We start from the raw sequence: 12,001 nt of genomic DNA on the forward strand, positions 1-12,001 counted from the left end.
AACTAAAATTATTCGCCCAAAGAAAACAACCGTAATTTATAGTTGTTTCACCCACAACCATAAAAAGCAAAATTACGGAATAATACAGTTGAAGTAAAAACATGACTTTCTTTGAAAGAATATAATTAGATGAAGCGTTACTGATCGGTACTCAGACGCCAGCATCCCTATTTTGTAATTACGAATATAACAATTAATGAAACAAATTTTCTGGCAACTAATGTTTATTTCATAACTTCTTTCTGGGTGGTGGTGGTGGATTCGGGTGGTGGAATCACTATCCATCTGTCTTTTGGATGGAATGTACACGATTTTGACTTAAGATCAAAAATACCTGTAGCCCATATAATTGCAATATTGAAAGGTTCCTTATGTCTAGAAGGCTGGGTGTTTTCCCATAATAAGAACCGAAAAAAACCTATTTATTGTCAATAGAAAAAGCGCGTGCAATAAAAATAAACCAATTTATTTACACCAATGACCAGGAAAAAAAAACAGACAAATGACATTTTATTCTTGTTTGTCCTTATATATAACAACACCTCTTGCTATTAAATCTGGAATTTCCACGGCCATCCAAGGTCCAAGCTAAAAAAAAAAGAAAATCCTTTACATCTACTCTCTTTAAGCGAGCAGCATATACATATATATATATATATATATATATATATATATATATATATATATATATATATATATATATATATATATATATATATATATATATATATATATATATATATATATATATATATATATATATATATATATATATATATATATATATATATCTAAGGGGACGGGCAGTCGATAGTGTGATGGAGTTTTATCAACTGCTTTTTCAGCCATATCTAATGTAAATTTGAAGGTCTAAGGGGGGGGGGGCAAAGAAAACTATCAGAGTTTTATATTAAATATTTTTTAATACTAGAAACCACTCCGTACTTAGAGTTTCTTTTAATACTAGCTTTAAAAAGAACAAACAGAGATAAATAATTAGATTTGCCTGAAACACCAACAATAATTATTAGTATCGTAAAAAAATTCACATCGACAGTTGGTAATACTAGCGTCCCCCTTCTACGTATTCTTGAACGAAAAACCAGTCATGAACGCATTCACCACTACAATATTGAAGTGAAAAACAATCAACTTACATCAAATTGAGCATTCATCTGAGCATTCATATTAGTGTGCATATCAATCTCAAATTCAAGGTCAACTAATGGCTACGATCAGAGCCTCTCCTCCTCCTCACGAGTATATAGTATATTAAAATTAAAAATAAATGATTTGCCCATCTAAATTCGCAATAAATTTTCAGCAATATTAATAATACAATGCACAGTGTGTCATGGTTTTGGATGGCCGAGTTGTACCAGATTGGAGAAAAAAAAATGCGCAATCTGATTTCAATTAACCAAATTAGTTTTCCTAGAACTACTTTCTAAAGACAAAGGTTGAGAGGTTCTAAGTAATCACATATGATCCACTGATCTTGATTATCTTACCAAACTAAAACCTTTATGAAATGGAAAGTTAAGGGAGCAATCCAATTTGAATAACAAACAAGTCCAAATTTCCTCAGGTTAATAGTGTTCAGTAGTTGCCCAAACAAATTCAGTTTATTAGTTTAGTTTGGAAGAAGAACTGTCAGAGTAAAAAACCTAACTAAGGATTTTCTTCAAGTAAGGAGAATATACAATTTTGATATTTGCGTTAATCTATTATTTATTTCGCTTACAGCAATTTAAAAGATTATATGCTATTTGCGCATATATAAAGCTAGGTGCCCACAGAAAGCGAATTCGGTGACGCTTGGCGAATTCGTCGTCGTCAGGCGAATATTTTCAGCTTCACACGTCCAAAAATCGCATTCGCACCTTTCAACTCAGTGTCGAATTTTATTCGCGCGATAGATATTCGCAAGACGAAACACAATCAACTTCTAAAAACAAGAAAATAAACACCCAGAACTTTCTTGATCGTTTCAGGTTATCTCTCCGACGTCTTAAAGACAAAAGCAGTGACAATCCACAAACCTTTTGTTCTGTCTTGGAAATCATATTTGAAATTTCGTGTTCTGTGAGGCATACCACGCGAATTCACTGCCGTGATGCGAAATCACGAATTCGTTAGGAAAAAAAATTTCGCTTTCTTTGGGAACCTAGCTTAACACTGCGTAAATATTACATGTAAATGTCTTGTACATGTATATGTAACTGTGTACATGAGAGCTGGAAAACATATTTCCAGCGTTTCGAGTACTATGAAGTCCAGTCGTTGTATTTTAGGCTACAAGGTGCGAAAACAAGAATTTTGGTGTTGAAGCTCCAATTTCCAAATAATTTTGCATGTAAGAAAAGGTAATATAAGACATTTAGAAAGAGTAACTTCTAACTGTAAGGAGAAAAAATTAGAGCAAGGGAAAATAGACTGGACCAACCTATCGGAAATGCTGAGTTTAAAAGGGTGGACTAGAGATGTTAATTTTCAAAAAATATCACATGACACCTTTTGAATTACTGTAGCCGATTTACAATTTGGCGAGGCAACAGACTGACTCGTAATATTCCTAAATTTAAAGAATTCTGAAAAACTAACGTTTCACCAAAAATACAAAACTGACGCAACAAAAAAGAGATATTACAGTCGTGGTGGCAACTGTAATATAAAATATTCAACATATTGTTCATTTGGACTAGATTTTTTGTGAATTAAGTTTATTTTTCCCTTGCATAGTTTAGGGGCAGGAATTCACAAAGGTAGGGGAATTTTTTTATTATAAAAAAATCGATTTTTTTTATTATAAAGATACAAGAAAGGCGTTGCGTTCGAATGAGCCCTCTCCCAATGTTCTAGGACCATTGGTTGGATCCGATTACCCTGAAAAAAAAAACACAAATAAACACGCATCCGTGATCTTTCTTCTGGCAAAAAAACAAAATTCCACATTTTTTTGCAGAAATGAGCTTGAAATCTCTACAGTAGGGTTATCTGATAAATTGAATTTGATAGTGTGATTTTCCTTAAGTTTGTTTGACTTTTAGGGGATGTTTACCCATTTTGTTCAAAAATCAGGCAAATTTTTTCAAGCTCGTAACCTTTGATGGGTTACACTAAACTTAATGAATCTTATATATTTGGAATCAGTATAGGCTAATAAGCCAATTCTTTTGACATATCTATTGATATTAAAATTCCGTTGTTTCGAGTTTCGGTTACTATTGAGCCGCGTCTCTCCTTACTTACAGTTCGTTACTACGAACTGTTTGATTGGAAAATTATTGACTTAAAAATCTATTTTTCAGGCTCTAGGCACAATCCGACTGGAACAACCAATACTTTGAATTTCAAAGCAAATTAAATAAAAAAAAAAGTTTTTTTTCAACTGAAAGTAAGGAGCAACATTAAAACTTTAAACGAACAGAAATTATTGCATATATAAGGGGGCTGTCCCCTCCTCAACGCCTCAATCTTTACAATAAAGTTATTTAGTACTTAAAAAAAAGAAGTTTCTATTGTTCTCATCAAACGAGCGTTGTGTTTCTAGGAGTCGTTCTTAAAAAAGTCAGGACAGAACTCGAACTTTAGCGTAAAGAGCGAGGCATTGGGGAGTGAGAAACCCCCCACATATACGTAATAATTTTATCATTTTGTTTTTTTACATTTAATTTCTGATCTTTTTTTTAATTAATGCCAGGAAATCAGAATCCATCTCCACGAAAAATCCCTCCTCCCGACGGATATATCCCCTTGACAATTCAATCGTGGTAAACATTTACCCCGGACAATTACCCTTGACATCTCCACGCGTAAAATTCGAGTCGGCAAAGAGAAAGCAATACATAAGAAGAATTCTGTATAGGAATTCTGGCAAATTAACCCAGTGTAAAATTCCCTATAACAAATACTATACGTAAACAATGGGCAAATTTTATAGTTTAAAGACCTTTCCCCAGGGGCACTGGGGGGTCGTGTTATCTCCAAAGGCATAGTTGTTTGGCCTTTCAACTATACTGAACAAAACGGCTATCTCTATTTTGATCGGACGATTTTGAGAAAAAAGGGCACGGGAGGGGGCCTAGTTGCCCTCTAATCTTTTTGGTCACGTAAAAGAACACTACAACACTTCCTCATCCATTGCTTTTAGCCTTAAAATTTGCTTTTTTGTTCTGATTCTTTAAGAACAACTCTTTGAAACACAAGGGCCGTTAAATTTGAATGAGAATTATTTCTAAAGAGCTTTGAGACTTTAACAAAAAAGCAGGGGTTGAGGAAGGGGCAGGCCCACTCATATACGAAATAATTACTTTTAGTTTCAAATTTTAATGCTGCTCCTAACATTCAGTTGAAAAACAAACTTTTTTTTTTATTTAATTCGACAAAAGAAAGGACTAGAATATTTATCTCACAAACGGCTTGATCTTGAAAGAGAGTGCAATCCCCAATACAAATGTCAATATTTAGCAAGCACTTCTCTTAAATTTGACTGGGACTTGGTGTTGGAGAAAGTTTATGTGATGTGCTAAGTTTTATTCTATTTACAGCCATTATGTTATATATTTCGGATGACCTACTTATACTTGCATATAGTCCTATATTGTATTTCTGCTGAATTGTTATTTGGTTGTACGAAAATTTGAAGTAAATCGTTAGGCATTACTGTATTGAAGAATTTGTATTGACCTTCTCAAGTAAACAATTTGACAGGGTAATAGAACGATTTGTTCTTCCTTGTGAATAAAAACAGAAGGAGAATTCCTCCCTAAGATTGGTCTCTTCCTAAGATTGGTCCGTTCAAATGAGCCCTCTGTCGATATTCTAGAACCACTTGGTCAATACGATCACCCCTGGAGAAAAGAAAAAACAAACAATAAAACACGGATCCGTAATCTTCCTTCTGGCAAAAAAGACAAAATTCCACATTATTCCAGATAAGAGTTTGAAACCTATACAGTAGGGTTATTTGATGCGCTGAATCTGATGGTATGACTTTCATTAAGATTCTATGACTTTTAGCGGGTGTTCCCCCTTTTTCAAAATCAGACAAATTTTCTCAGGCTCGTAGCCTTTGATGGGCAAGACTAAACTTAATGAGACTTATATATTTGGAATCAACATAATAAGCCAATTCCTTTGTTATATCTCTTGGTATCAAAATTTGTTTTTTTTTAGTTTCGGTTACTATTGAGTCGGGTCGCTCCTTACTTACAGTTCGTTGCCACGAACTGTTAGACTATGTCATACTAAACACCAGTGAATGGAGTTTCAGATAAATAGTCTCCTTCAAATGAAGCTTTTAAATTAACCCAAGCAGTTACGTATGTCAATATCTTATCCTCTTCCAATCTATAATGGCATGCCCAAGGGAATGCTGTTAGGCCCAATTTCATTCCTTGATTAACAGCCTCAGCGTTAACTCCTTGAACAGATGGAAAAGTATTGATCTTTTCGTAGTGACTTACAAAAATTTAATTATACCCCAATGGACATCCACTACCAGGCGTATCAAATAAAGCTATTAGTAACGATATGACAGTCAATTCTTCAAAGTCAACAATTTGAGCAACAAACTTTCTTGGTTTAAATTCCCGTCTTTTACTCACCCTTTCCCCCTTCCTCATTGAAATGCGATTACCTTATTAGCGATATTTAACACCGCGCATTGTTCTGGCCTCGCTTATTGGAACTCATCAGTGAGTTCAAAATATTCCGACATACGCATTAAAAGAATCAGCTTCTCATACTGACTGAAAATTTGTTATTCATTCAGTTTAAAAATACCAATAAAAAGGTACCAGCTAAAGCGACTTTGCCTCAAAAACCAACTACTAAAAAATGACGAAATCTTGTTGAAAATTACACCAAATTCCATATATCTGAGCACCCTTTAAACTCCCTGAACTACGAGACTTTCATTTTTCAAGCAAAACGTAGTAACAAACAGTAGGCGAAGGTCACCTGTACAAAATTTATTTTGATGAACTTATATACATAGAAGAATCAGTATGCTGTGTGACACGATCACAACTGGCATTAGACCCCCACTTTTTTATTATTGGTCAAATAAGCAGGTTTATGACTATCTAGATAGGTTTTTCAAAGATGCTGAATTTAATTATTTTATTTTGTGGTATTTTTACAGTTTTTTGTTGTTTTTTATGCTACGGCAATAGAGATTTTCTGATGCTTGAAATTCTTTATTTAGATATATTAAATAGTTTTTGTTTTGAATCGCAGATTTCTTTTTTTACATACAAATGAGTATATTGTTAAAATTCAGCTTTTTATAGTTTTGTTTTCTATTGCGTCTCAGATTTTAAACTATCGTAAATGAGTTCTATAGTTTGAATGATTCTCCTAGAGGATTTTTATTCATTCGCAGAGGCGCGTTTACTTCATAGGAGATAGGGATAAGTGGCCGTGATTGGGACTAAAATTAATAGAAAACATGAGATAAGCCCTATCGTTTTGAGTGAGGTAATATAATTAATATTTATTTCTGATATTCAATATTTTTTTCTTTTTTTTCTGGGGGGGGGGGGGTAACTCCAGATTTCATTAAACACAAAACAGCATCTTAGAATCATAATGGAACCATAATTTTAAAAAAAAACTTGGTGAGTCATTTGGTATAAACGATTCTGTACACCCTTTTGTTTCTCACCCTATAACCCTAGTAAGGGTTCGAGCCAGGGTTGCCAACGCTTTGAGATAAGCCGTTCCAGTTTTCCAATTAAAGTTGTACAACAAGCGATTAATTTTTACTATCCGACCATCGGGTTAAAAAATTTGCCCCTCGTGTCGCATTGCGTCAGTCACCGGCAGTAATGTTTAATTTGACTTTGCTGTGAGCTGAGAAACAGTTCTATGGCAAGGAAAGGAAGAATAAACCTAAGAGAGTAGTGACTCCCTATATGTGTCAGAAACAGCCTTGCTTCTGCACACAATTAGAATTTCGGTAATACTCAATCCCTCTTCTTTGGGAGGTTTGTCAAAGAAAATAGATTGACTCAACAGTCGTCAATTAGGCACATACAAAGGAAAACTTCAAGCTTCTGGTCTCCCAAAAATGTTGAAATTTCTGTAACTTTCTCTCCAACATCTACCATTTTCCGTAAAATTACCCGTTTTATAAAGTTATTTCTCATTCCTAAATGCTTGCCATCTCCAGGCCAAAATCCTCCGTACGTGCCTTGTGCTAATTATTGAAATCTTTAGTTGTATCAAAACAAGCTCAAAACTTAAGAAAGGTGTGTCATAAGAAAATAACTAAGTAATTGATTGAAATCAATACTCTAAGTCAAAGGCGGCACTTGAGGGGGGGGGGGGGTTACCCCCATAGAATGTGGAAAATGCAATGTTTGGGTTAAAATAAACTTTTGTTTTTGTTATAGAAAATGAAAAATAAAACAAAATACTACGGTGCGGGGGAAGAGAGGCGAATTTTCTGCTATTTTCCACAGGGAAAACTTTCTATGGGGAGGGAAGTTTCAGGGGGTGATCTTTTCAGGGAAATTTTCAAGAATTCCTATACAAAAACCTTTCTATTTGTCTAACTTTCTCTTTGCCGACACAATTTTACGTATGGAGATGTTAAGGGTAATTGTCCGGGGTAAATTTTCACCGGAACTGAATTGTCTAGACTCTAGAGGATCTCTCCATGGGAAGGGGGGTGTTTTTCCTTGGAGGTGGAGCCGGATTTCCCGGCAATATTTAAAAAATCGTCAGAAATTAAATTAAAAAAGTGATGTTTCAACTGAAAGTAAGGAGCAACATTAAAGCTTAAAATGAACAGACATTCTTAGTACATGAAGGGGGTTGCCCCCTCCTCAACCCCTTGCTCTTTACGCTAAAGTTTGAATTTTGTCCAAATTCTTTAATAACGACTCCTGAAACACAATAGTTGTTTAATTAGAGCAATAATAAGTTTTTTTAAGCACTAAAAAACTCTAATGTGAAGAGCGAGGGGTTGAGGAGGGGGTAACCCCCTTAATAAACGTAATAATTTACGTTCGTTTTAAGTTATGATGTTGCTCCTTACTTTCCGTTGAAAAAAACTTGTTTATTTATTTATTTTCTTGCGAGAGGCTCTTCAGATAGGCCCAGATAGGCGCAAAAGGCGCTTGACATAGGTTAACTGCTATTTTTTTCATTAGCGCCACAAAAATAATAATTGTGCCTAAAAGCAGGCCAAAATGTCAAAAAAAAAAAAAATAAATAAAGGGACAGCCAGAAATGCGGAAAAAAATTATTTCGTGGGAGGGTGCAAGGCCCTCTACCTGCATACTTCAATTGGTTTAAAGTGTGCAAAAATATTGTAAAAGCCCTGTTATTGTGCAATCTACAATTTACCCATAACGAATAAATAAAAACTGACAAAAATTAATAAAAACGTTTTTATTCAGGCATCCCTGTAATGCGTAGGAAGTTTTGTTTGTTTCAAGCTTCGATCGCTCTTTGATTAGAAGTAAAAAAACTTTATTTATACGGCGAAGGAAGGAACGCTAAATTCTAATGAAAATTAGAACTAATTAGTGTTACGAGAATAATTTTATGCCAATAGACTGGTAATACTGTGTCATTGCCATTCTAAACCCAGCCCCACAGTTATCCACATACAAAGATAACATTATTCGTATCTTTCTTAGCGCTTCATCCATCCAAAACGGAAAAAGAAATGAAAATGGGAAAGCAGGAAGTCCGCGGTTGGGGTGGGAGGATGTCGTAAAGAAAGATCTAAGCAAAATAAAAATTTCCTGGGAGGGTGTAAAGAGGGAGCCTTTTAATAGATCGGGATGGCGGAGGGGCGTGTGTATCTGTATTGGCCCTAGGCGGCTTAGTGCTGCGGTGAGTTGTTAGTAATACTAGTAGTATATATCACATAGCAGGCAATATTTGTGATATCTTGCTTCATTTCTCGGATTTTTCTTTTCTGTTCATCACATCTGTATCGTTACGAGTCGGAGAAAGAGTCAATACTTTATACCCAACTCTAGGAAAATAACACGAAAATTATTTTTCGTTCTCTTGTCATTGTCCCCGTACTGCTCACAACTGGCGATATAATCTTGGAGACTCCCTGCATGGAATTGTCTATCAATTTTGACCAAATCGGGCAACAAGACTATGTTGAAGCTGCTTTCTTGTTTAGACAAGTCTACACTTTTATTTTACAGGACTAGAACATCACCGATTCTACTTCAAGAAGAAAAAGGGACATGCAAGAGGATTAGGGATATTAGGGGCAGACAAAAATATGTATCTCCTGATTTATTCAAAAGTTCAGCACGATGTTATTGAAAATTGTATTACTGCCATTTTCTGAAGTATCACATATTCACTAAAGTGCTCATCATGACTGTGTCAGTGACAACAGTTGCAATCTCTAAGCTTTCAATGACTTTTTGGCACATTGTTGGACTTATTTCACAAATGCCACTCGAATATTCCTCTTCAAAAACCCACAAGAAAAAATTGTAAACTATCAAATCAATTGAGCAAAAAAGAAAGCATGCTGGCTTGAAATTACACGGTTTTGGAGTAAAACTGAAAGCCTCACTTTGCTTTTAGGCCGAGCAAATTTCAATCATTAAGATTTAAAGTAATCGCGAATTGTAAGACATGAAGCGGCGGCTTCAGTGAAATTTATTACAGCATGATTCAGTTCTTGTCACAAAAAGCCATTAAACTTCGATCCATGTTGACACCATTGACGATTTCAGCAAGAGCCATATACAGTTCCGTACATTATTCGCAGAGAAATGGGGCGCCCAGAGAATAGCTGATCATAGACTTTGTCTAGGTCTAGGTCATAGACTTTGTCTACTCAATTTAGAGCCTAAACTTCTAGCTCGAGATTGTTTGGCCATCTCTTGGATACGAGCCTTAGCTCACGGCGTTAGGCTTCTGTTATATATTTAGAGGTTTTTTTCTTTTCGTTTATAATATAGTAATGCATACACAAGCAAATAATTTACATACATCATAGATTTAAAAAGCCGACTACTGCAGCAACTGGACAAAACACTGCCTAAACGACAAGTTTTATTCCTTGTAAACATTTCTTTGATCTTTTCAAGACAGACAACAGTGCCCCTATGAACGACAAGTAAGATTAAATTTCTCAACTATTACTGACCTTTGAATTAGCACGAGAAGGTCTTTTTGTGACCAGACCTTTTCCCCATTTGCAGCATCAAAGCCCAACCTTTCTTGCTATAAACAGTTTGGCCAAGTGAGTCTATCGCCACACAGTTCAAGCGAAAGACTTCAAACTTCATGATGTAGGATTAACACAAATAATCTTAGAAGGGGTAACGATGGTAAGGCATGACAGAAGATGATGATGATGTTCGAGACACTGTTCCAGCTCTAATATGAAGTATTTTAAAAGAGAAATAGATAGATACTGGAGTGAGCGAGAATATCAGGATCGTTTAGATGCAAACTCGTTTCATGCCTTTTTCTTTGGGTCCTAAATTATTTTGTTATCCTAAAATATTGGCAATATGCTGACCTTCATTGAAAAAAGAACCAAAAATTACTGCAGAATTTTATCGCTTATCTATTGTTTTAGAAAGAACACATGTGTTTGCAAGGGGAAGCCAGATTACAGTCAGTCCATTGAAGAGTCTTGCACATGGGAGGCGTCAAACAAAACAGTACTTACCCTACATTAAAACTCACAACACACTGTTCATGTCCAGTAATTGCAATAGTTTTGCAGACGCTGTAGGACTGCTCTTTTCAGCAAGAACTTGGAAATAGTGCAGATAAGGCAAAGTACAAACTTTGTACTGAAAATATTGAGAAGAAAACCTTCCTTTAAAGGACGGTCAATTTTGTTGGGTTCAATACATAAAATTTGGATTTCGTTTCCTAAAGCATAAGTTGTGGAACCATTGATAATAGCGAGGCAAAACGGGGAGGATACTCATAATTATTAATGTGCATGGGAGCACTGAACTAGAATATGGACACCATTGTAATATATCATGCACTCGATAATATTAAAACAAATGAGCTTGAAAAAATTCCAGATAGTTTTTTCTTAGAAACAACGAGTGTATGAATGTTTATTATTCAGACACTGTTATCGTTCCTTTATTTTAGACTACTGAAATGCTGAAGCATATTTTACTAGCAGTTTTCCTGTTGATTCAAATAACTACTCAAAAGCCAATATTTTCAATTCTTGGAAACGATTCAACTTTTCTTCCGATGATAAAAATTGACAACAATAGTCCAGTTAGAGTAACAGTCCAGAGTGTTAGAGGAAGACACGGCGAAGCTAGGGATGTTATTCGCGATACATCTTCAGGAACCGGGGCTGAAACCGAGGCCGGTGACTTCAGCGAACTTGCAGAAGAAGCTGGGGATATGGTTAGCGAAATATCTTCAGGAATCAGATCATTTTTTAGCGACGTATTCTCGTGATTGTTACAGTTTCTGTATCTTATTGTTTAATAAACTTATGTTTCCCAACTATTTCAAATAGAATTGTTCTCGTCGCCCTCAGTATACATATAAATTCAGTCACATTAACAGAGCCAAAAATGTAATATATTATAATCGTTGTTAAATTTTGACTTATTATTGGTCAGGACGAGAACATACAATGCGTAACAGTGCACTTGACAACTAGCTAAAACGTTTGTACACAAAGCCGAACTTCTGAGACTAATTTTATTTTCAGGTGCAACTTCAGTAAAAGTGCTTCAAAATAAATAGCATCATCGTTTTTGCGATAACATCCAAACGCCCGCGCAATTACAAAATACATGTAGAATAAACTCATTGAAAAACAATATAATCGGTATAATAAATCTTTTTTTTTCTCTTTTAGAAATGTTCAAATATGTCATACTAGCAGTTTTCCTGTTCATTCAGATAACTACTCAAAGGCCATCATTTTCATTACTTGGAAGCGAATCAGGATTAATTCCAACTATAAAACTTGACAACAAAAGCCCAGTCAAAGTATCAGTCCAAAGTC

General features: G+C 35.1%; 2 protein-coding genes across 3 annotated transcripts in view; one reads left to right on the top strand and one right to left on the bottom strand.

The window, feature by feature from the left end:
- Positions 1–432: 432 nt before the first annotated feature.
- Positions 433–12,001, bottom strand: part of Ufc1 (Ubiquitin-fold modifier conjugating enzyme 1) — a 36,417-nt gene continuing 24,848 nt past the window's right edge. For both annotated transcript variants that reach the window (XM_089095965.1, XM_089095961.1), the window contains exon 5: positions 433–588. In XM_089095965.1, coding sequence (XP_088952091.1) covers positions 511–588 — 78 coding nt within the window. In that variant the 3' untranslated portion in view covers positions 433–510. The remainder of the gene's footprint in view (positions 589–12,001) is intronic.
- LOC148956624 (uncharacterized) lies at positions 976–11,512 on the top strand. The gene is made up of 2 exons (XM_089095973.1): positions 976–1,688; positions 11,119–11,512. The coding sequence occupies exon 2, from the start codon at positions 11,128–11,130 to the stop codon at positions 11,440–11,442; it is 315 nt and encodes a 104-aa protein (XP_088952099.1). The 5' UTR covers positions 976–1,688; positions 11,119–11,127; the 3' UTR covers positions 11,443–11,512.

This window comes from Artemia sp. Qi Xiang Cuo, chromosome 1 (assembly GCF_049724085.1).
Source record: "Artemia sp. Qi Xiang Cuo chromosome 1, ASM4972408v1, whole genome shotgun sequence".
Taxonomy (NCBI): Eukaryota; Metazoa; Arthropoda; class Branchiopoda; order Anostraca; family Artemiidae; genus Artemia; species Artemia sp. Qi Xiang Cuo.